At 38.7% G+C, this 25,887-nt stretch overlaps 1 protein-coding gene across 1 annotated transcript in view; it reads left to right on the top strand.

The window, feature by feature from the left end:
- Nucleotides 1-24,760, top strand: part of LOC101855328 (prolyl endopeptidase) — a 40,231-nt gene extending 15,471 nt beyond the window's left edge. Inside the window, exons 7-19 of the mRNA XM_005095010.2 lie at nucleotides 220-335; nucleotides 2,356-2,405; nucleotides 5,712-5,807; nucleotides 6,513-6,617; nucleotides 7,334-7,519; nucleotides 9,188-9,301; nucleotides 10,265-10,413; nucleotides 12,327-12,443; nucleotides 13,253-13,348; nucleotides 15,188-15,289; nucleotides 20,361-20,511; nucleotides 21,328-21,396; nucleotides 22,204-24,760. Coding sequence (XP_005095067.2) covers nucleotides 220-335; nucleotides 2,356-2,405; nucleotides 5,712-5,807; nucleotides 6,513-6,617; nucleotides 7,334-7,519; nucleotides 9,188-9,301; nucleotides 10,265-10,413; nucleotides 12,327-12,443; nucleotides 13,253-13,348; nucleotides 15,188-15,289; nucleotides 20,361-20,511; nucleotides 21,328-21,396; nucleotides 22,204-22,269 — 1,417 coding nt within the window. The 3' untranslated portion in view covers nucleotides 22,270-24,760. The remainder of the gene's footprint in view (nucleotides 1-219; nucleotides 336-2,355; nucleotides 2,406-5,711; nucleotides 5,808-6,512; nucleotides 6,618-7,333; nucleotides 7,520-9,187; nucleotides 9,302-10,264; nucleotides 10,414-12,326; nucleotides 12,444-13,252; nucleotides 13,349-15,187; nucleotides 15,290-20,360; nucleotides 20,512-21,327; nucleotides 21,397-22,203) is intronic.
- Nucleotides 24,761-25,887: the final 1,127 nt, after the last annotated feature.

Here is a 25,887-nt window from a genome sequence, read left to right as displayed (position 1 = left end):
CCATATCTCTCCTTCTTTTTTGTGTTTGTTACTCCCTTGTAACACTTCTAATCTTTGGCATTTATATTGCCTAACTGTGTTGGAAGTGCTATGATAATCTTACTAAAACTAAAAACCCTATTTAAGGCGACCACTTTTCTGCTTGACAATGGATAGTCGTCTTTGACAGGTCAGACTCTATGTGCCTGGTTTTTTTTCATCATTCTTTCCCTTGTTTAGTGGTGCGGAGGTGAGTGACTGTGGACGCTACCTTCTGCTGACCCCTAGCGAGGGCTGTGACCCTGTGAACCGACTATTCTATGTGGACCTAGAGTCTCTGGAGGGAGGCATCTCAGGTAGGTCTATATAAGGCTTTTTTGTGGTGGGAAGGAGCGTGGTGCAGTGTTGACTGGCAAAACTTGACAGTATGTTCTGGACATGGAGTTTCAGAAGTTCATGTCATATATTGACTGTGGACCCTTTTTTCCTCCCTTCTCTGTCTCTCTCTCTCCCGCATGAGAGAAAAATAGTTTTAAGGGGTCTTTTTTCCGAGAGTTCAGAGTCTTTTCTTTTAGATGGTCAGTGGTTTTTTTGGGGTATTCTTGATAAAACAAACTTGTTTTTTACATTTGTTTGTTGTCTCAGTGAAAATAAATTCGGAACACCTACGCTGAACTGTGGACGAGAATACTCGTGAAGCCCGACTGCTTCCCTAGGACTGGACAGGTATACTCGCTAGCGAAATGACCTAGATCTATACAAAGGCGTGTCAATGTTTCCTCAGACATATGTGAGCCTGGTGAAAGATACCAATTGAAGCATTTGTTCTTCCGTGATATCAGGCTTCAAAGGTCAAAAATATAATTTTTGACAAAAACTGATTTTCATTAAAAATGGATTCTTTAGCCATTAATATGTCGATGTCTACTAGGATTTGAGGTTTTTTTCACTTAAAATACATTTTTAAAGACTTTTTTTAATATGAGGTATATTGCATAATCCCCCATATGCGTGAGAAAATTGATTTTCTGAGTGGACACTGCGGATTGTTTCTCTTGTCTATTCATAAAGTCAACCCAATCACAGTGCATACCAAAATTTAGGCCATTTTTTCCCCTCCTCAATAGCGAGTAGTGCGCATGAATATCTAGAACATATAAACAAAGGGAAGCTTTGTGCATCAACACCCTTTTGTTTCTTTGGAGAGCAAATTTGGTATTGCCTATTTCTGCCCTGCACAAACCTAGATCTATTTCTTGAAAATTCTTGTTCAAGGTAGTGGTGAATTTGATTTGAAGATGTAATATGTACGCTTTGAAGCTGTTCTTTTATCTTAGGAATGACCTTGATTATTTGGATCAAGAATCTTCAAATCGAAAAGAAAGTATTAAAAGATAGATCTGGAACTAGTTATCATTGATTGAAGGGCAAGGAGGTCTAAGGTCTTGTCTGTAATCCATGTTAAGAACTTTTTTTTTCTTTCTGGTGTTTTACGGCACTCTCAACTGCATAAGGTCTTACGAGTGTGCGAGACAATAAGTATTTTCAGTTTGTAGAAAATTTTGAATTTTGCCCGGGTAGTTGCCGAAGCCTACTCTTATCGATTTTAGACCACCAAGGAATCTTTAATGTTTGCAACTTGCACACATGGCCTCCGAGATTTCTTACCCTTGTCCGAGAAGGCTAGGTGTGAATATTTCCTACCAGAAGATCAGGGGTGTGTTGCAAGTAAGAAGGAGCCAAGGAGTAGCAGTAGAAAGGCTGCAGAAAGAGTCAGGAGCGCAGAGGAGGGGGCTGAGAGATGAGCGGGTGGGGGCAGAAAGTGGAGCCGAAAGCAGATGACAGAACATTGATAGAGAGCAGGATAGGAGGTGAAAGGAGACAATTTTAGAGAAGTGTTGAACCCGGGACCTTTGAATGAGAGGCAAACACCTCCAGGTCACGAGAGCCCCTTGTTAGGAACTGACTCTGGACAAAAACTTATCCTTGTGTAATTGATTGCATCTAAATGACTCCAACCAAAATATTATAGAAATAAAATTATGTTTTAGCTCAAGGAAATATATCCTTAACGGTTTGGTGGAAGTTTCATGTTTATAACTTTACCGGGGGACTGAGGTATTCATATTAGAATAACACCTATCTCGCATGGTCCAGAAAGTGGGTGGCAGCTCCAATCCTGGGGAACTGAAAGTCAAATATGAGACTGGTCCCATAGGTATTAAAAAATACATTTAATTAGGCATTGTCCACTCGCTACAATGCCATCTTGTATGGGATTGTGAAATGTAAACATGAGTTGTTGTTTGTTTGTTTTTGGAAATGTTCAAATACACTAACAACTGTTCCTTTTTTTTTTTTTGCTATTTTTTTCAGGAATCCTGCCGTACGTGAAAATTGTGGACAATTTTGATGCAGAATATCAGGTTTGTGGGGTTTTTTAAATTAACTCAACAATGATGAGTCGGCCAAGACCTGTTTTCACCCTGCCTTTGTTTGGTTTACATTTATCCTTGATATTTCAGGACAGTAGACAATTCATGACCGTATTACAAATATGTAAGTGAGATTACTTGTTTTTTATTTTGTTGATGGCTGAAACATGCTTGCAGCCCTCTATTTTTCTTTAATTTTTTGTTTTTTTGTTTTTGTGTTTTTTGTGTGTTTTTTTTTCTTCTTTTCCTCCAAAAATTATTTGGAGAATAATATTCCAAGACGAAAGATCTGGATTTTGGCATTCCCTTGCTTGTGTTTGTTCACTTTCAAGTACACTTTCAATTACAAAATGTCTTAATGTATAGGACGGTCACTCCTTCTAGATAAAAATATGGCTAGGGCTATACCCTCAATTGTGTGTTGTCTTCCGCTTTTCTAATTAAATGTCAACATAGAATATAGACAATCAGTTTATCAAGTCCCAGATATTCTTAATGTTGATGTAATATGGTGTATATCGTTGGTGTCATGCACAAAGCGGCTACATGCAAAAATTTCAATTTTGTTTTATTTGCTCAATGAATAGTAAATGGCATGGTAGGCCTACATGTCACCAATAAATAAATTAAATATGAGGTTCGAAAAAATCTAGAAATATGTTTTTAATTGAGACTTTCCAATATGGACACTTGCAGCTGGGGAAAAAGTGTCATGGCCCAACCGATCATGTATGTAGCTGTTTCGGTTTCAGCAGGCCGTCTTGACATGTATCGCAATGCGTCATCCAAACCAGCCACATGCTTCGGCGCCGCGCATCACCCCCACGTTCCATACAAAATTGTTTTTTTCTTGGACTAGACAGACTTTTAAATTTTAATCCGTGTTCATCGAAATATTTAATATTAATTATAGTCCACAATTAAGTGACTTGTTTTCCTAAGTATGATTCGATTTACTAGATTAAATTTGTTAATTAATTTATTATGTATCTGGTCATAAGAACATGATTGACTCGACAAGCTCTCTACTTCTTCTTCTTTTTCTTCTTCTTCTTTTTCTTCTTCTTCTTTTTCTTCTTCTTCTTCTTCTTCTTCTTCTTCTTCTTCTTCTTCTTCTTCTTCTTGTGTTGCTGCGGTTGTTCCTGCTGCAACGTGGATGAACAAGTTTGGTTGAAACATTGAAAGCACAAAGAAAGAACACATAAAACCACAACCGACAAGAAATCATCAAATCCTTAGGTGAAGATGACAAACACTTTGGTGTTGAATGGACATGCAAGCTGTTCCTTTGGCACTAAGAAGCAAGGCGTCTTCTCTGTATTACAAGATTAAAATGGCGGTGCATCATTTCACGTCCTACAACTTTGCTACGAACGATGTGATGGACTTCTTCTAACAGAGACAGAAGGTCCCTCATGACGAACAAATTTGCATCGCACATATTAATCTTTTTGAAAGAAATCCTGACTACCAGAAGTACCTCTTATACAGTGATGATTGGAAATACCAAAAAGAATACTAGAAACGGGGCATCTTACAAAGGAAAGTGGGTTTCCGAGCTCAGTTGTATCGAGAGGCGGTTGAAGAACTCCCCTGCCTTTGTGTCAGCCCAGTACATCCATAAAACACTGTCATCAATCTGAAACCCCATCCATACCATGTGAAATCTCTGCAACACCAGTGACTTTCAGGATTTTACGAACATTTCTGACCTGGCATCCATCTAACCCAGCAGGAGAGTCAGGGACCCTTTGGTTACGGACTAGAGGTGTATCCTGATGAGTCACGGAGGTGAGCCCCACCAAATTCTTCCAAGAGGTCAAACCAACCAAAGTGGGAGCTGCTTGACCCAACACCTCTCTACAATAACTCCAGGAAAATGAAAAAAGGAGAAATACTAACATGTACAAACGGTGCAAGAGGTCATGCCAGTTGAAAACGATCCATTTTACCATGCTCAGTCAACTGACAAGCTCCGTACAATGCTGATAGGGAAAGTAGAGACTCCTAATCATTGAATTCATGTGATCTTTGTGTCTATGTAGCTTATTATACTGTTTCATTGTTTATTATAATTATACAGGAACTCAAGAGTGAGAAATGATGAAAGTTAAATGCACAGGAAGAAATGAACCCCACCTAGGCACAATCAAACAATACCGGTTACTATAGTCTTTCAACCATGCCCTGAACATTTAGATGCAAAGTGACCAAATTTTAAATCTTATTATAATTCAGCCGAGAATCGACCCCATAACCCCCCAGATCCAAATTAGAAAAGACCAATGTGTGCCAAACCAAGGCCCTGCTCTTGGAGAATATCAAACAAAACTGGAGGTTTCTCAAACAAATACTTTTAAAAAGTCTTGCCCTGACTTTTTAAACAACTTTAGTTTGGGGTTTTGTTTGATATTTTTGTAAACACATAGACGTCATCTTATCGACAATTCAAGTAATAAAAATAATGACCTGACACATTGCCTCATTGGGATATTTCACGTAGTCCAGCTAAATTTCCACACGCGCAGATATAGCGCCCCACCCCACCCCTCCTCTTATATAACCTAATAGTGTTGATAGGGCGTTTAATCCACCCTTTCACAAGTTCACAGTATTGGCCTTCAGACACGGGGTTGACGAGTTCTCCTAGCACTGGTCATATAATGTCAAATATAAGGCGAGAGGGCTGCTAGAATGTTAAATACAAAGTCCCCATTATGAATCGACAGGCAACAAAGTTTGAACCCACACCTCTTAGTAACCTGGCTTACTCTCAACCATTAGGGTTAATTAATTTACTGGCAAAGGGTCAAGTCAAAGCACCGGACTTGTCAATCTAAAGCATTTGTTTTAACCAGTCGGCTTTCGTTAAGATATTAGTTTAAATACTACGACTCGTCATCGCCCATATAGATCTATACTTAATTATGACAGCGAACAGTAGCACACAGCTTCGCCTGTCTACATGACTTCTCATGTCACGGCTGTGTGCAAAAGTGTCATGCTCAAACTGGCTTAGTGCAGAGAACCGGCCACCTGCATTGTGCTGCACATTTTTTGTCATCTCTTAACCGACTACATGCGAAATAAAACTATCGGTTGTGGTATTTAAGAAAAATCAAGTAGTATTAAAATTTGGTCCCGTCACTTATAACTTTACTTTCTGTATAGAAATATGTAAGATTGTGCTGCGCGTTTTAACAATAATCAGTTTTTTTTTGTCCCTCCTGTAAAATTTGCCTTTCTGCATGTGGCTGGTTTGTGAATAACACCAATGATATTCTCTGTTTGTTTCAGTACATCACCAATGAGGGACCAGTGTTCACTTTCAAGACCAACCTGAAAGCTCCAAACTACAAACTGATCAATATTGACCTCACCAAACCAGAACCTGTAAGTTGGAATAACCCTTCCACGAATGGTCGGTCCTGCCTTTCATCATTTTTGCTCTTATGAATACACACTGGCTGTTCAAGGTTTTCCTTTCCTGCTGCCACCTTACTTTTACTCTATTGGTGGTCGGCAAGCGCTCTGGTGTGTTCTGCTCCATTTTCCTGTCAAACGTCTGTGGTCCTTATCTTTCCTCCTTCTTTTATGTTACTCTCTTGTCACCTCTAAACTTTGACACCCATTTGTGTTGATAGTTCTGTCTGTAAATCTCTCACAAAGGCTTAAGTAAAAAACTTTTGTTCCCCCCAGTCTCTCAGACTTGCCCCTTTTCCTCTTATATTCCTTGTGGATTGTGGATTGTCCTTGTTACAACCTGCCCCATAGTTTCCATGACCAGACAGAATCATCACTCACCTCTCATCCACCTTCAGAACTCAATCCTGACACCCTCTTCCCTTTCCAACCATTTTCCCCTATCTGCTTTTTAAAACCTTTCTTCAGTATGTGTGTGTGTATGTATCATTTTTCCGTATGTATGAACAAATGTTTGTTTTTCATAGTTGTTTTGTACTTTGATTGATGTAAAGGGCCTAGAACTGTATGTACACGGGAGTAAGGGCTCTAAAAATGCATTTCGTTTTTATTATTAGTAGTGGTAGTAGTACTGAATACAAGTAATGTCATTTTTTAAAAATGTTTCCCCCTCAGGAGAACTGGAAAACACTGGTGGAGGAGGACGCCAGTGCTGTCTTAGAGTGGGCCACATGTGTCAATAACGACCGACTTGTCCTCTGTTACCTTCGGGATGTCAAGGTAATGAACCGTAATGCCCCCCGCCCCCCCCCCCCTTTCTTCTTCCCTATAGCTTGCCATTACCTTTAGATGTTGTCTTTCTTTTTTTAGGGGGAAAAATTGTCTCATTTGAGTTTCTGGACAATAGCAATGAATCATTTTGTTTAGCTCTCAATAAGAAAACAGTATCAGTTTTTATATAAAGGAGAGATATTTATGTTTTTGACAGTCAAGAGTAAATTGAAATAGAAACAAGGTCTCAAAGCTCTAGTCAAGGGAGAGATGGTAAATTTAAATCTACTGCACTGGAGAATTTTTGCAATGTGTGTACATAGATGCTAACCAGTACGTAAAGATTGTGTTTAGTACGGGGTTTTTTAGGCTCTGAGAACGCTAGTTTGTTATTGTGTCAGAAAATGTGTATTCTTTGTTTTCTGGTATTGCACCTTATGGACTTGCTGATGCAGAAGAAAAATTATGAACTTTTAAAAGAAGATTTGCAAATAGTAATGAGAACAAAGCCCATAAGGCTATGGGAGAGACCTCTGGCATTATTGTTTCAGGTCTGCTTGGAATATTTTGAATTTATTGCATGTACTTGTAGAAAAGCGTGTGCGATGGGTCTGGAGAGAGGGTTACTTGTCCAATGCCCATCATCTTGACCCGCCACGTACATAGAGTCTGTTTTCGTAGAGTCTGTTTTTTGGTTTTGAAAAGTTGGCGTTTTTGTCCTTCAGAACGAGCTGTATGTCTATGACCTGGCCTCTGGGAAACAAAATTACCAGTTCCCCTTGAATGTGGGCAGTGTGGCTGGCTTCTCCGGGAAGAAGAAGGGCACTGAGATATTCTACCAGTTCTTGTCCTTCCTCACACCAGGAGTCATCTATCACTGCGATATGTCAGGACGGGACTACCAGCCCAAGGTGAGCTATATTTTCAACAGCTTCAGTACCAGTGTATCCTTTTTTGGGGGGTGGGTAGATGGAGGGTACTGCTGATGAGTCCTACTTCTTTACTCCCCCTTAGTTGTTTCTCTCTATTAGTCTTTCTTTTTCCAAGCACTAAATGGCCATTGTTGTGTCAGTGAGCATCTCTTTAGTTCTTTAAGTCAAACAAATATACCTTTTTAGAAACTTTTCAGGGATTACAATTTCTTGAACACAGTTCATGGGTTTTTGGCGGGTGCTCTGGTGTTGTTTGCTCTTTTCTATCTAACATCTGTCTATTATCTCTCCTCCTCCTTTTTTGTGTATGTTACTCTTGCAAAACGTAATCTATTCTTCGGCACTTATATGACCTTTTTGTATTGCAAGTGCCGTAAAACTCTTACTAAAATTAAGAAGACAATTCATTCATTCATTTTATTGTGGATGTATGCAATGTAAGCATTTACTTAAGCTCACAGTCTGACGATGGTTTTTAATTGCTTTGGTGTAGTCTGCTCCTTTTATTTTTTTTAGACTTACTATTGCTGTCTTTTGTAAGTTGTAAGCTGCCTGGCATGATGTTTGCAGTTATCTCTCTGACTTGCTTTTAATACATGACTGACCATGATAATAATGTAGAAAGTTCTAGAAATTTTGCTGCTGCATCTTGTCAGAGAAATTAAATATGTGAGGCTTCGTGATGAAATCAGGCGCTCATCAAAATAATAAAATGGAAGAAATAGTCACTTTTCTGCAAGTTTGGCAATTTTTATGGAATTTTTGTTGTTTGATTGGCTCAACACCTTTTACGCCATGTAACATCACATTTATTTTTTAATTTTACAGAAACACATTCATTAAAAGCACAAAATGTGTAAATTTTAAGTTTTCAATGACTCTCAAGCTTTTGAAGTTACCAGATTTTGGTGGCCATTTTCTTGCAAACATTACTTTCAAAACCAGGTGACCCCCCACCTTCTTAAATCACGAATATGTCGACTTCTATTTAAGATAGATGGGTATTTTTTCATCGAAAGCAAGACAAATGAACAGGCTTTGAGATGATACCAATAACTCCACATGCCCCAAAATTGACAAGCACCTGATTCCACTGTGTTGTGACACATGTAGAGTTATTGATATCATCTTGAAGATTGTTCATTTGTCTTGCTTTGGATTTTTAAAAATCCATTTATCTTGAAGAATACAAGTCGAGATATTTAAATTACGAATGGAGGAGGTGGGGGTCACCTCGTTTCAGAGATAAAATTTGTGAGAAAATGGCCGCCAAAGATGAGTTATTTTTCATTAGCCTGAGAGTCCGTGGAAACTGAAAAACTACATTTTTTGTGCCTTTTATCAAAGTTTTTCGGCTAAATCCTCACAGAAATGTGTTTTTTAATGGGCTTGAAAGGTGTTGAGCCAAAAAACAAAAGATCAATAAAAATTCACAAACCTGCAGAAAAATGCTAGTTTCTTCACTTTGATTATTTTGACGAGCGCCTGATTTCACCATGCTGCCTCACATATGGAACTTGTGAAGGGGTGGGGGAGAGAGGCGTGACAGGGTTGTATAGGTGATTAATTTGTCATCCTGCTTCTATGTGTAGCCGTTACTGCTTAGTGTCCTCTTGACTGCAACAGATGTCTTGCTCTCTTATGCAGGTTTTCAGAGAAATCACAGTACAGGGATTCGATGCCAGTCTGTTTGAGACAGAGCAGGTGTTCTTCAAGAGTACCGATGGCACCAAAATACCAATGTTTATAGTACACAAAAAGGTGATCAACGTCTTTACTTTTGCTTTCTCCTTGAAGAAAATGCAAGATGGTTTTGTTTGGTTTATAATACCTTCTAGTTATTTTTTATCTATCATGAACTGTAATATCCATAGAGGAAGAGAAATTATAGACCTTCCTAGTATGAAAGGTTATTTCTTTGTAATCCTACGCTTTGTTGTTAGATAGTTTGTCTACATCTGACTGCAGTTTTTTACCCTTTTATTTAAAGGCAGCTGTAGCAAAATGAAAGGCACGACAGTTGCTCTAAGCAAATCAAGTTATTTGTTAGCCTTTTTTAAACAACAGTGGAGAAGCCAAAGTTAACCATTTTCGTTTTTTTTTCTCAACTCGTTCAAATTTCAGTCTGTATGTTCTGCTAGATGGTAAAAAGAAAAAAAAATGTTGTGCCTTTAATTTTATATCCTGAAACTAACAAAAAATGAGGAGGTTGGGATGAAGTATTTTTTTTCTTTTGTTCTCGTTTATTTGGATATAGATGATAAAGAGTACATCTGAAAACCTCATTTGTTTCAATTTGTTTTTGGTACTTCTACAAAAATTTGTACAGCATCTCATAATATTACATCTTGCAATTTGGTCATTAGAGCTCATAGTCTCAATTTGTTTGACAACAGTGTTCAAAGGAGCTTTAAAACTACTATTTCTGTGCCACTCTAAACAGAAGGGCTACAGTCCTCAAAAGCATTAACCTATTACCAAATCATTTATTTCAAACCAGCCCAATACATAAAGCACTTGGAAGGAAATATTGGCCCAACTCTAGGCAAGGAGTCTAGAGGGCCGGTGGTGAACAGCAGCCTTCACACAAAAGACTGGGATGTCCATTTAAAGATGATTGAGAAGACAAAGAAAAAAAAGAAGGCCGCTGTTGTCAAAGATTTATATGTTTAAGTTGTCTAATCTTTTCATGTTCATGGGTTGCTTTTCCCTCCATCTCTTTAGGGTTTAAAAAAAGATGGCAACAACCCAACCTTACTGTATGGCTATGGAGGATTCAGCATCTCCATCACCCCATCCTTCTCTCCGTCCCGCGTGGTGTTCCTACAGCATCTTGGTGGTGTTTACGCTTTGGCCAACATCAGAGGAGGAGGGTATGTTGACCTATGAACTCTGCATTGGCAGATTATCTGACAGTGGTGCCCGCTGTGAAGTGTGTTGGCCAATTCATCGGCTGTAGATTAGGGAGGGGTACAGGAAAGGGAGTAAAAAAAAAAGCTTTAAATCTGTGTACAGTTTCCTTTTATGAATAAATATGACCACAAAAAAAACACTTTTTGGTTTAGGCCATTTTGTGCTTACACTTTCATTTTCGTGACTGTACTTTGTTGTTGAATGTTATTTCCACAATCGTCAAAAGTCCGTCACAAATCTCAACAAAATAAATGAAGCTCAGCCCGGACAATTATGGCTTTCCATCCCCTTGCCTATGTCCTAGGAGATACTGGAGACATATGTCTAAGAGGTTACATCTCTGAAATAACTTTATACGAGGGATTGTCAAAAGGTTAGGCAAGTTCATTTGTGAAACAACTTGGGGAAATCAGGCGCTCGTCAAAATAATGAAAGTGAAGAAACTGGCATTTTTCCACAGGTTTGGGAATGTTTATATCGAATTTTTGTTTTTGGCTCAGCACCTTTCTTGCCCTTTAAAGAATACATCTCTGTGTGTAGTGTACTAAAAAACGTTGAGTAAAGGCATAAAAGATGTAAGTTTTCAGTTTCCACAGACTCTCAAGCTAAGGAAGTAACTCAACTTTGGTGGCAATTTTCAAACTAATTTTACCTCTGAAACCAGGCGACTCCCACCTCCTTCCCTTCAATTGCCAATATCTTGACTTGTATTTAAGATAAATGGATATTTTTTTCATATGAAGCGAGGCAAATGGACAGGCTTTAAGATGATACCTATAACTCCATATGCCCCAAAATTGACGAGCGCCTGGTTCTACTGCGTCATGACATTTTTACTTCAAGAACAAAAGAAAGCAATTGCAACTATCATACCTTAAAATGAAGGGCAGTACCTATGGATTGAATTTCTTTTTCTTAACATAGTCTCCATCACGTTTGATAACGACTGTCTACCTTTATGTCTACATTTGCCAATGTCATAGAACGTTTGCACCTAAATCACTTTTTAGAGTTTGTTTTACTGCTTATTTTTTAGTGGCTTGAGTTTATGACTACATAACACTTGTTTCCCTCTGAAAAAAATATTGATAATTATTCATGCATTTACATAATAATGGTGCATATCACCGCAATCCTCTTAAATTAAAATTTTGAGAATTTTTTATTTTTACGCCCTCCCAAAGCTTTATCAAAAATGCACTTTTCAGTGTCACCAAAATGCAGTTTAATGCTTAGGTCAAGGCCAACAATGTTCTTGTTTTACATGATTCCTGATGGGAACGACCAGAAAAACCCTGTTTTTTGTCTCTCGTGTAAAAAGTACCCGAACAGAATTTGTGAGGCATCGTGGTGAAATCAGGCGCTCGTCAAAATAATGACATCGAATATATCGGCATATTCCTCTAGTTTCACAATTTATTTTTCAAATTTTTGTTTTTTGACCCAAGACCTTTTATGTACATATAAAAACACATTCCCATGTGAATCTTATTGAAAAACATTGATTAAAGGCTCAAAATATGTCATTTTTCAGTTTTCAAAGACTCTTTAGGTATTGGAGTTGCCAAACTTTGGCAGCCATTTTCTAGCTAATTTCAGTGCTGAAACCAGGCGACCTTGCTTCCTTCGATTGAAAATATCTTGAGTTTTATTCAAGATAATGAATATTTATTTCATTAGAAGCAAGGCAAATAAATCAGATTCAGATGTTACCAATAACTCCACATGCCGAAAAATTGACAAACGCCTGATTCCACCGCGTCCTGACACATTTAAATGGATTGCTTGCGACACCGGCGATATCCCCTCCCTACCACATGCTATGTGCGCTTTACAACCAGTACTCTTTAAGTGATTGCTTTTTCCTTCCCAGAGAGTATGGAGAGACCTGGCATAAAGATGGCTCCCTGGGCAACAAACAGAACTGCTTCAATGATTTTCAGTCAGCAGCTGAGTACCTCGTAGCCCAGGGCTACACCTCCAGCAAAAAGTGAGTTCCTCGCCAGATGGGTTTTGATATCCTTTGACTTTTTTACCTATTGCCTTGAAGCTCCTCCTACTGTTGCTATGCAGACCTTAGACTCTACAGCCACTAATTACAGATGATTATATGAGTACCTAGACTATCACCTAAGTGAAATACTGAAAGTCATCTCAGCTAGAATATATATATATATATATATATATATATATATATATATATATATATATTATGAGAAGCATCGTGGTGAAACCAGGCACTCATTAAAATAATGAAATCGAAGGAATCAATTTTTTCCCTCTCGTTTGGCCATATTGATTAGTTTAGTGATTTTTTGTGTTTTGTGCTCAACACTTTTTATATAGCCACTTAAAAACTCATTCCTTGTGCTTCCTCAACTATGACTTTTTAGTGAGTTTGTTGACAGTTCTTTCTACTGGCTTGTCTGCATGAGTTGTATTTATTTATTGGCTGAATGTCACTTGACCTGTTATACTCAACTGTGGGGGGGTTCGTGAATGTTCTGGTGTAGTTTGACCCTTTCTTATCAAACAGCTATTTCCTTTATCACTCCTCCTCCTTCTTTTTTGCGTTTGTTACACTCTGGTAACACCTGTAATCTTTTTGCACTTAATTAAATAACCTGAGTTGTTTCCATAGTTTGGTAAGAGTTTTTCGGCACTCGCAAGTACATACGGTCAAATGGGCAAGTGGAACTCAATAATGGGGTTGCATGTGCTGTTAAACTCTTACTGAAACCGTAAAACATATCCTCAACATCTCCGAGGTTGTTGACCCTGTTTTCTCTCTCTGTCCAGGCTTGTCATCAACGGTGGCTCCAATGGAGGGCTCTTGGTGGGCGCATGTTTGAACCAGAGACCGGATCTGTTTGCGGGTGGCATTGCTCAAGTTGGGTAAGCGCTTTCATTAAATTTGCTTGTTTTTTTTTGTAACCTCTGTCAAGTAACCATCTTTTAACCATTTAGTACCTTTAACGGGGTAGCGGTGGAGTCTTTTGATTCGCACCTTGCACGTTTCAGTTACTGAACATGGGACACTGCCGCAGTATGCATTTCTATGAGGTCTAGGAAGAAGGTCCAATTAGAATTGACTAGAAAAACAAGGTGACATAGTAAAAAGTGTAGTTGTTCTTTCGTTGAGTTTTTGAGTGGTTTAAATTGACCCAGAAATAATGAATTTGTGAATTTTTAAAGTAAAATATGATGAAATGGAGGGTACAATGAAGTTTAACTTTAGACAAATCCAAGTAAATTTTGAAAATGCTTAAAAATTCAGCCTGTGATGTGATCTCTACCAAACAAAATAGCCTACAAAGACACATTGAACATTCATTTCTTGTGCTACAGTAATAATGTATTTTTAATTCTCAAGAGGAGTGTTTTTTGTTTTTTAAAATTTATTTGACGAATTTGGTGGATAATGAATGAAAACCTGATAGTTACAACTATAGACACAAATAAGTAACTTGCCCATACTGTACCACAAAGGAAACAGTTTCGTTGGAAGCTGTATTCTTTGCTTATATGGTTGTGTTTTTCCTTGATCATTTTGTTAAGATTTTTTGTAAATGAATTGTTTAAAAACATATAGTACTTTTAGAGGATTATCTCCTTTTTCCTGGGATGTGGGGCATTCATCAGGGCAAATCTCCTGGAGCTAAATGGTTAAATAAGCTAATAATAGGGATGACAAGTGCGTTGAATTTGTGCACACTATTTTTCTTTCAAGTAATTGAGTTCTCATCCTTGACTCCTAATCTACAGATTGCTTTTCTTTTTATTGCATTTTCAGCGAATCTACATTCGCTAGTAGTGAGTAGTTTAATTTTTGCTCTAATTATATCTTTGCAGGGTACTTTTGGTTTATAGTATTCTCAGGCCAATGTTCATAAGTTGATACAAAGTGATGTTGCTTGGGTATGTGTGTAATGATAAACAGGCTCGGCAATAAACTGTAGTCTGGGAGTGGTCTCATAGGCCATAGCTAAACACAGAAGATAGGCAGACTGGAGCAACAGAGGGAAATATGATATGAAGGATCGACCCGCTGGTTGTATGTGTGGGACAAACCTGCACTAAACTAAAGCTCGGTTGTCAGATTTTAGTTCAGACTTTAAAAAAAAAAAAATCTTATCCACTGATTTTGTGGGCATAACCAGGGTTGGTACGGGTCTTGGAAAACGGGAAAACTCTTGGAATTTTGTTTCTATTTTCCAAGACATGGGAAACTCTTGGAATTTTTGGAAATTGGTAAAATTCTTGGAAAGGTCTTGGAAAAACAAAATTTTAACTTGATCTTTTGTAAAAATATTTCCTTGAAGTTTAGAAGACCTCGACTGTATATATTTTTGCGTGCTGAATGAAAACTTTCTTCCAAAATGACACGTTATTTGTCTTGGAAAAAAGAAATCCGGTCTTGAAAACTCTTGGAAAAGTCTCGGGGAAAAAATCTGTTGCTCAGTATGAACCCTGCATAATAATATTGTCCATCAGAAGGGATTAAGTTAATGTTAGAAAGTCATTGTTATTGTCTAACCTGGAAAAAAAATATCTCTGGTTGGATGCACTGATTTTATGTGATTATGTTAATTTAATCTATTTCTCTGTCCTGAAGGGCCATTACTTCAGTGTTATGTAGTAGATCCTATTCCTGTAAAGAATTTTGATATTGCAGTTTTGATGGCTCTGAAGACTAAATTATTGCCAATTGTTGGCTTTATGTTGATTTCCCAGAGTACTTGACATGTTGAGATTTCACAAGTTTACGATCGGTCATGCATGGATCACAGACTATGGGTCTTCCGATGATCCTGAACAGTTCAAATGGTTGATCAAGTGAGTTTGCCTTTTGCTTGCTTGCCGTCTGTGTCTTTCTCAGTTATTTTCGTTTTTACATGTTATATTGAACATCTTTTGCAATAAATTCATTTTCTGGCCTTATGTTTCTGTATCGCTTCTTCTATTTTATTTTGTGTCTGCTCTGCGTCCATCTTTTCTTTATTTCATGCATTCATTAGTGCACACACATACACACGCATGCATTCATACACTCACACGCCCGCACACACACATACACACACACACCCACAAACACAAACTGTGACAAACACACACATACACTCACAAACACACCCACGCTCTCTCTCTCTCTCTCTCTCTCTCTCTCTCTCTCTCTCTCTCTCTCTCTCCCATCCTCCCTCTTTCTCTCTCTCCTTCCGTCCCTCTTCTCTCTCTCTTACCCTCTCCCTCTCTTTCCCTCTTCCTCTCACTCATTCTCTATATGGCTATTCATTGGATGGCATCACTGGTTAATTATTTATTCTTTCTATTGTTTCTGTATGTGTATTTTGATTTTTTTTTCTCAGCACTCAATGGCTGTTATCATGATGATGTTTTTCACTTTTACTCAATTCAAACAACCTTCTTTCACAAATACATGCCCTTACTCACACTCATGAATGCATGTCATGTGCATATAACAGACAGACATTACACACATCCATGCACTCCTACTGTGTTGCATGAATAGATATTCTTCGTCTCTTTATTATGATTGCTTTTACCATATTTAACACAGTTTAAAAAAGTGCAGAGATTCATCTGTTTAGATGTTACTACTGTCTTTGAAATGGCTTAAGGTGTTGACTTTTTTTTTACTTTCAGTTTCAGTACCAAAGTAATTTAATTCTGAGAAATCTGAGCCTGTGTTAATAGTTGTACACGGCTGTTCAGTTTCACTCTCCGAGCGGCGCACTTAGTTGTAGCCCGTCTGACCCTTCTGACCCCTGTGACCCCTCGCGGAAGGTAATAAATCTCGACGCGTTACGCCACTTCCACCGGCCTATCCCTAGATCTGACCGCTCCGCGCGCTAAGGGTACAATTTCCAGAAATTAACTGGAATTTACAACATAGTACTCCCTTTCTCCATCCCGTAAACCTAGGAGTGTTGTATACTAAATAAAAGCTCAGCATCTCCTCTATAACCCGCAGTTTGAAACCAGTTTCTATCTCGTTTTATACTCCCTTGGGATACCTATATACTACCACTGTTGTACAGCTCTGTGTTATTGAAGTTTTTGGATTTAAAAGAGAATTTTGATAATTCGAGCCGACAATTTTTGTTTTAACCTTCATATTTCTTTTTATAAATCTATTCTCTCCATTGTGCTGAAAAAATCTCAGGGTAGGAGCTAAATTTCCATGAACTAGCGCACTTTATGTGACTAGTCTAGTGCAACGCTCAGTGCAAAGAAAAACTCTGTGAAGCGGGAACTTGGCGTCTGACTTTCTTGTGTGTTTATAATTATTGAGCCTTTTAACATCAAAGATGGAACACTCTTATAACATCCACTTTGAGAATTTAAACAAGTTGTGTCGTACTTGTGGTGGAAGAAGTTTAAAAACTAAAGTTTCTCAGCAGCGTCGATTTTTGTGTAAAAACTTTAAGTTTGACTTATTGCAATATTATAGACTGAACATTGACAACGACACAGCCGACAAGCATTCCAACACTCTGTGCAGGAAATGTGGCTCGCGAATATACACACTACGGAAGCAAATTACAAATGCGGCTTTGAAGGCCGCACAGAAATGTGTAGAAGACAGTGCCTATGTTTGGTCCGCTTACGACGCAAGCATAAGCATTAACGAGTGCTCTGTGTGTGCTCGCTATGTTAAACTTAGCAAAGGGTGCATTAAAGAGCGCATTCCTTTGCTTACGGAAGGACACGAGTTGCGTTCTCCGCCCACCGCTCGTATGGCAGTGGAGTCTGCAAGCATAACGGATACCCCCACCCCAGATGTTTCCACTGTAAGTACAGGCGATGGTGCTCAGCCCTTTACCACTCAATCCATTGACAGCACATTTACACATACAGACGATGACTCATTTTACATTTCACCAGAAACTCATATTTTGACATCCACACCTAAAACGAAGACGAAACAGTTCACAGACAGTACCAGCTCCCCATTAGTCAAACATGAAACGACAATAGAGTCAACACTTTTGAAATCTGACACAGAGCCACTCACACCGTTAGAAGAAAAAGTTGCTACACATCTGATCAGACGAAAGCTTAACACATCTCAGACGAAAGGACAGTTGAGGTTCAAAACAAAAGGACAGCCATTAGTGTTTCAGAGGATAGTCACACACAGAATATCATCTGACTTAGCAAGCTCACCGACAAGAAAGCGAAGAACAAATATAATTAACAAAGTCAGGCAGTCGGTTGCTGGTAGAAGTAAAAGTGACATAGAAATGCAGCATGCGTCTGACCTAAAGAGACAGAGAGGAAAAGTCAGACGCAATATTTTACACAAAAGTGGGACGCGGGAAAAAGTAGTAATAGGGGCAAAGTTTGCTCTTGCCATGAAAGAAGCCCTGGGGTTGACATGGCATCAGGATAGACAGAGGCGTAAATTGTGGAGGAATGTTGGTGTCTGTATTCCGAGTGAACACCAGGAGAGGAAAATCTATGAAGACATTGTTTCAGGTAGTGTAGAAATAGAGAAAATCAAAGTCAACTCTGAGGCGGGAACAAGCAGCTCGCCAGAGGAACCACTGGCCACTGTCCCCGACCTTCAAGAATTTATCTTCCGTCTCATAGATCAGTATGAAAAAGATGGGAAACTGACGTGGCACAATGGCGGCATTCCTAGCGACCAAATTTGGATCAAATTTGGTGGCGATCATGGGAGAGGAAGTCTAAAGATTTCCACACAGATAGTAAACATAGAAAAACCAAACTCTAAAGAGAACACCCATGTCATTGCCATGGTGAAAATGAAGGACACCTATGAAGTTTTGGATGCTGTCTTATCCAAACTTCGTGAAGTAATTTCGAATCTCCAAGATTGCAAATGGAGAGAGAAACAAATAGTATTGTTCTTGTTTGGTGATTACGATTTTTTTTGCAAAATCTATGGCTTGTCGGGACCCAGGGGAACATATCCATGCCTGTGGTGCCTCACAACTTCAGACGATATGAAGAAAGGAAAAGGTCCAGCTGAAGAGCGGACCCTTTCGATGATAAAGAGAGACTGCAGGCGATTTTTTAAATATGGAAAAGGAAACTTGGCCAATGCTAAGCGATTCATAACTGTGTTAGGGAACCTCTCCTGGACATTCAAACCAGACACGTTGTTCCTCCGTATCTGCACATATTGTTAGGAATCACATTGAAACATCACAACCTGCTTGAGGCAGCCACACATGATCTCGATGTAATGCTGGCTCAGACCTTTGCTGAATCAGCCACACAAAGCAGGCAGACATCTCCTGCCTTTGATGAGTATGTCAAAATGTTAATTGATAAAAAGAGTTTAGACGAAAAGTTGAATTATTATGAAGGCTGTCTCGCATTTTCTGAAACAGAAGGAGACAGAAACAAGTATCGAAAGTGGGTGGAGAAATGTGAGAATGAAATTCATCAGTTCAAAATCATTCCACTCGCTCAAGGGACAGGCCCAGTGACAAGTAGCTTAGAGAAAGTGTTAGAAATTCATGGGATAGTCCCACAGGCTTATCACAGCAGATCGTTTATCGGCAACCACTGCCACAAATACATGCAAGAAACAGTTTACACTAATATCAGCAAACACATTCACCAGTTCACAGTAAGTCTAACATCTGACCAACGCATAGTAGACAAAGCTCAGGAAATAAGAGAGAAATTCAATGCACTCAACAGTAGTTTTTCCAGAATTCACCGCGCCATCTCTCACACAAATATTGTACACCCGTCAGAACACATTTCCATTAGCGCAGACATCGATTCATATCTAAAATTATTCCGCAAGTTATTTCCTCACACAGTGACACCAAAAATACACATGCTAGAGCGCCATTGCCTGCCATTTATGAAAGCCTGGGGCTTTGGCCTTGGCATGCTGGGCGAACAAGGGGGGGAAATGCTCCATGCCACAATCGCCAGAGTGGAAAAGAGAACAGTCGGCATAAAAAGCAAACAAAAACAACTGAAAGCTGTGTTGGAAGCACACCGTACAGACATCTGCAGATTTGAAGGCCACACTCCCTGAGCCGGCGGAAAAACGCAGGAAAAAGTAAACAGGACTACAAGACGATTTAGACGATTCAGACCATTCACGGATAAAACATTAGTTCCTAAACAGTTTTATAGTAGTATGTTTATCAAAATATTGACTATAGTAACATCAATTCAGCTATGAAGGTGTAAAGAACGGTCTTCATTCTCATGTGAAAAGTACTCGTGCGTTGGCTGGACTCAACTGTTTTCCCACTCACTGACAAGACTGTGTGCATTAATCAACAATAGCAACAAGACTTTTTGGTCCTACCTCATAAACGTAAGTGTGTTTGAAAGTTCAAAGTCTGACTGTGAGCTGAAAATGAAGACTGTAACAATCTGTCGGTCCATTTATTTTTAATTATTTTTTAAAAAACATTTTTGTTTGTAATAACCGATCTATGATGAAAGCCACTTTCCCCCTCTTTTAAACAACACTTTCTTTTACTTCTCCGTGATAAAAATAATACTGTCGTAAACTACACCTTCGTCTTCATGTGATCATTTGGTTGTTGTTTCATTGACTTTCTCGGCTTTCATAAGAACTGGTGTTGTTTTATGTGTACAAAACATAACATCGCGGGGGAGCCGCTGACCGCGAGGCCGAGTGCCCGCAGGTAGCGTGACCGGGGCGTGACCTCGTCTCGGAGGTCAGGTCGACCGGCAACTAAGAGATCCTGAGTGGAACAGCCGTGTGTAAAATGTATAGAGCATGCTGTAGAGCGTGGATATCATATGCTATATATTATAAATGCAAATATTGTTATTATTGCTATTCTTCCTCAACTTATTTTTATTTATTGTTCTTATTGTTATTATCATTATCATCATTATTATTATGCTGTTTTCCCAGGTACTCTCCTTTGCACAACATCCCCAAAGGAGTGGAGCAGTACCCTGCCCTGCTACTGCTCACAGGAGACCATGATGACAGAGTTGTGCCCCTTCACTCCCTCAAGTTTATCGCAGAACTACAGAGTGTTGTGGGCAGCTCTGATACTCAGGTAAGTTTGTGTGTCGGTAACCACATCAACACAGTAACTGTTATTTATAGACCTGCATGTTTGCCGACAATCGTCTGAAATCCGACAATCGCGACCCAACCCGCGAACCAGCCGATGCTATCGCTAGGCCCGCCTGTATCAGTCAATGTGCGTAGTGCGAGGCCTGGCCGACTGCCAGCGACCGCTTTTTCCCCCGTCGGCTTCGTCGGCACTTTCGTTTTCGTGCCGACCGCCGACGCGCGCACCGCCGACTGCCGACGTCGGCGTTTCCGACATAATTGTCGGAACCTCTAAGTAGAAATGTGAATACGAAAAAGGACGACAACCTAAATTATCTACTTTCAGTTTCGTGCTCGAGCGGCCATTTTGAATTTCGTTTGTTGACTAATTCAATTGTTCAGATCGTGTGGATTCATTCATCAAGTCCGACTCTCTTGTTCTAATAGAATCTAGATCTAGATCTAGATCTAGATTTATGTAGATCATTATAGACCTCAATGGAGGATTCATATTCCAATTCTATTGTGTCAAACCCTATCATAGGTTGTGCTGTAATATTAATATTGGCCACCTCTATTCTCATCCGGAGTGAGAATAGTGCAGGCGAGTCTTGTGGCTATTCTCACCCGGTGCGCGTTCACCCTAAACCACAGAATTCTACACTGTGATAACAGAAAAATTGTAGAATTCTGTGCCGTGAACAAACGTTCCATTACAACTGTAGCCTACTAAAAGCGTACAAGGTGCATCATGATGTTTTCATGCTGTGATAGTCTTTAATGCAGTGGATAAATTGCTCCTTTATCTTCTCTCCAGACTAATCCGGTCATTATCCGTGTCGACACCAAGTCTGGGCATGGTTTTGGTAAACCTACAGCTAAAGTGGTAAGTGGGGGGTTTTATTTCTTGAAAGAAATTCTTATGTTACTGATGGTTTTTAGTGATATTTTTTAATGACTTATTGTTCATAAGCATGTGTATGATCTTAGAAAAGCCCATAACTTGAGTACAGATAGCATGAATTTATAGAAATAGTGGTATGGCTATCAATTCTAACTCATTTCTTTAGGATTTTATTGTGGTTCAGAAACTTGTTTTAGCTGACCTTGGTGAACCTGAACTCTGAAAGAAAAAAAAGGTTTTGGGCATTGGGCATATCATCCGTGTTGAAAGTAATCCACTGAAGTCCGTTTGGGTATTTTTTACACCAGAGACAAAAAAAATCGTTTTTGTTGCGTTGTTCGTATCAGGAATTATTAAAAGAAAGAAAATTTTAAGCCTTGACCATAGCATTAAACTGCGTTTTGGTGATGCTGAAAAGTGTAAAAATAAACAATTCTCAAAATTTGGACTTAAATGGATTGTTTGATTGTGACAGGGACGACGTAATATGTATACTAATGCTTTTTGTGCTTCCTTGCCTGGTTGTAACAAAGGTTGGATAATGAGACAATTAGACTTGTAGTGAAATGTGTGTTCTTCTGTGACCTCTTGAGATTACTTTCTGTAAATGAAAGCCTAGTATTATATCGTTATCATTCTAGCCAGGATAGGTAGAAGTGTATTGTCACTTTTTAACTTTTCAGTTGAGTCTCTGGTATGGAAAATTTAAAAAGTATTTTACCCAGTACTTTTTTTTTTCCATTGTGTATCATGAGGCATTGTCTTAAAAAGCTCACTGTTGAATTTCAGATTGAGGAAATCAGCGACATCTACAGTTTCATTTACCAAACTATTGGCTTGGAGTGGAGCAAGTGATGAGGAGATCTCAACCCATCAGACCCGACTGCTAGTGTCTCAAACACCTTTTATTTGTTTGGCACTTGTTGAGTTTGTGCATTTGTTGAATTTGGGCTCATGAATGTTGACTGGTTTCGTATGTGTGTGTGTGTCATTTTGTTTTAGCCATGATGGTGATATCAAGTTCACTTGGTCTGACGTGAAATGCTGACAATGCCATGTATAGCCGCCTTGAGCAGAAGAAAAACAATTTTACGAGAGAGGATCTTTTGTAGCAAGAGTTCATACAACAGGAGATAGATATTGTGGAGACTGATTTCCATTAAGAATAATTGTTTGTAGTAGTTTACCCAAGAGAAAAAGAGGTAGTTTGAGGGTATAATTATTGCGAGTTTCGTTTTTATTCAAGTGCCAAAGTTTACTCGGACATGTTGGGGAGTGGCTTTTTTTTCTTCCTTTGACTGGCTTTTTTTTTCTGTTTTGCGAACTAGCAAATTTTTTGTAAATTATGTTTTTGTCTATTATTTTTCATCAGTGAGTATAGAGTTGATTTATTATGGAACAGAAACCCTCACTTTTTGCAGCTCTGACATTAAAAGATTTTAGTCAGGTTAAAATGTTTCCATCACTGAACCCACGAGACTAATATATATATAGTTTGAGATTGATCTAGATGCAGACAAAAGCGGCGTGTTCTTTTTTTTTTGGTTGTTGGTTGTTGTTTTTTTTTTGGGGGGGGGGGGGGGGGTTGGGGGGGGTTACATTTGAAATATTTTAGAATTGTTTTGTCGGCTGTAGTGTTCATGAGAAATGAAAATGGTATCTTTGAGGTTGGGGTTCTTACCCTTGTATATTGCATACCATTATACAGAAAATCACAACAATTATTTTATCAGGGTATGGAATGGTCTTTAGAGGCCACCTTCATTCAATAACTGTAAACTATCGGATAACAAAATTATTTTATGATCAGTACTTATAGGTCTTGCTTTAACTTTAACACTTTTCCATCAGTTGGGTCTGAATAGGTTTTTCCCGATCTGTCTATTGGATTTTTTATAGTAATAAGTTGTTTTGCCTTTTACATTGTGACGTCGGTGCAATAATGCGCTGATTGACGCACACACTAACTTTTAGTCTGCGCCCATTGATGGAAAAGTGTGAAGCTTTACTTAAGATTTTCTTTCTTAAGAAATTCTAAATACAATACGACATACTTATTGCCAATCACGATGTAGCCTAATGTTATATGATCAAGTTTCATACAATCATTTTTTATTACTTTTGTGAGTAAAACTGGAGCAATCTTCTGCACTGGTTGCCGTTGCCATTGCACGCACAGAGCGTGAGTTTGTTTCACATCAAGGGAAGTCTTATTTTATTGTCTTTCTCCCTGGGAGCAGCATCCCAATCAGCCCACTTTGATCCAAGGTTGACTGCGGCCCTCCTAATTATCTAAATTGTGTGAATGGGAGAGTAATATGTAAACAAATCGATCGATCTTACTTTTGCTGAGCCCACTCTTTGACTTCAGCCTTTTATTTTTCACCCACACGTGCGAAGGCACATTACTTTTTGAAAGTTTGCTGACTGACAAATTCTACCTTTGAGCTCTTCATACCTGTCTTTCAGCATTCAGATTTCACCTGATCTGTGGCAGATATTTGGTATTTTTTCTATACATGTATCTATTATTTTCCATTATACTGCCTTGTTTTAGTTTATTGCATTTTGTTCACATATAATGATGATGTTGCTATGACAAAAGTCATCAGAGAACATTTGTGAGCTGTCACGCAAGATAGCTTGGAGATCAAACAATAGAAGTCTGAGCAGAGCCTTTTTCTTTCTCAGTGCGCCCTTTTAATACATGTATGAGCTGTCAAGATTTTTAACAATTACCTGAGAGAAAAGAGAAATGCTTTAGATATAAGTAGTAGGAATTGGGGGGTGTTAAGTTTGACCTCTGTGAGGGGTTTTCTCATAGCACCTCACATATCTGTCTCATTCATATTGTGGCAGCAAAGACATGGAAAACCACAGCTTGTATTGCATGGTCCTCAACTACTCAACATATAAACTATGGGTGTGTGTGTAAAAAAAAAAAACGGGGGGGGGGGGGGGGGGGCTCATATTGTCACCGTTGCAAGCAGCCCACTTAAGCCCCAGTTTTGGAGGATTGTCGATTTTTACACACTTGCTTTATCAAAGATGCATCTTTCAATATTTCATCGTCAAAATAATGTAGTTTAGTGCTATGATCAAGGTTTACAAAAGTGTTCTTGCTTTTCATGATTCCCAATAGGACCAATATAACAAAAATGAGTTTTTTTGTCTCTGGTGTAAAATGTACCCAAGCGAGCTTAAGTGGATTGCTTGCGACAATGACGAAATGCTGTTGTTCTCTGATGAAAGGATCTGTTTGGGGTTTATCGTTAATTTTTAGGAGGCAAACTATTTCAGACCATTCAGTGCAACAAAGCTTTGTAATAAAATTTGAATAAAAACACCAACGTCTATGTTTAAATCATTCATAATTTTATTATTTGGAATATAATGGAAACACAACTCTTGAAAAGTTTGTGAAATTTGAAAGAAATTTGCAATTAGTATAAGCTTATTTGTACTTTTATAGTAAAAACTTTTAAGGTGCTTTTCTTTCAAATTTCACTGATGTAGGTTAGCCCACAGAAGAGGTCCAAATTTTCAAATTTCATAAAACTAAAACAAACGCGCACACACACACACACATACACACCACACCGGGCCCACATCTGACAATTTCATCAGGTAGGTAGTAAGTCAGACAGCCTGGTTTGATTGCTGCCCATGACCAGAGCTGCTTGTAGCTTTTTACTCACTGTAAGTTTACCATCACCATTATTAAAGTACAAAGAAAAAGTGTGAAAGTGGATCTTGGGTGCCCTCCCACTATCCACGGAAGCCAACGAAATGAACGTAATTTTTTCCTTATTATTCAAAATGTGTAACTTTCAGACATGTACTAACGGCACAGGTTTTCAACTGCAGATTCGTAGAGATACTGAAAAGGATCTTAAATTGATTCAAGTTTCTTTACCTGTCCTGCTGTGATGGAAGATGAATATGAAGAAGTTTTTTTTTATGTGGCCTAGATAATGTCAGGTGGGTGTCTAGCTTATATAAGCCATATGTGGCCTAAATAAGGTTAAGGAGGGGGATTTAGCTTATATAGGCCATATGTGGCCTAAATAAGATAAGGGGGAGGGGTTTAGCTTATTAAGGCCATATGTGGCCTATGTAAGGTCTCCCAACTTTATAATACATGTAGGCCTACTATAGTTTTATGGCAGTTTCTGTGCCCACATACCATGGACAGAAACACAATCAAATTCTGTATGATGTGAGGCATGCCCTCTATTTTTTCCTCGTTGTCGGTTGGTAAGGGGAGATCACTTTTCAAGTTCACATTCGCAATACTCGATCACTTTTCTGTCCCTGGGGTTTTATGCACCCCGCATAATTTAGCAAAATTTGGTCTCTTTTTGCTTACTGATTATTTTCCTTTATCATTCTTTGTTAAAAATAACAGAATCGCGTAATTTCACATTTCTGGGCTCAATTTGCATAATTTCAGAAATATTTTTTTGCTTAAAA

Source organism: Aplysia californica, unplaced genomic scaffold (genome assembly GCF_000002075.1).
Source record: "Aplysia californica isolate F4 #8 unplaced genomic scaffold, AplCal3.0 scaffold00093, whole genome shotgun sequence".
NCBI classification, from domain to species: Eukaryota; Metazoa; Mollusca; class Gastropoda; order Aplysiida; family Aplysiidae; genus Aplysia; species Aplysia californica.
Note: the sequence above shows the minus strand (reverse complement) of the source record. Positions and strands in the feature narration are given on the sequence as shown.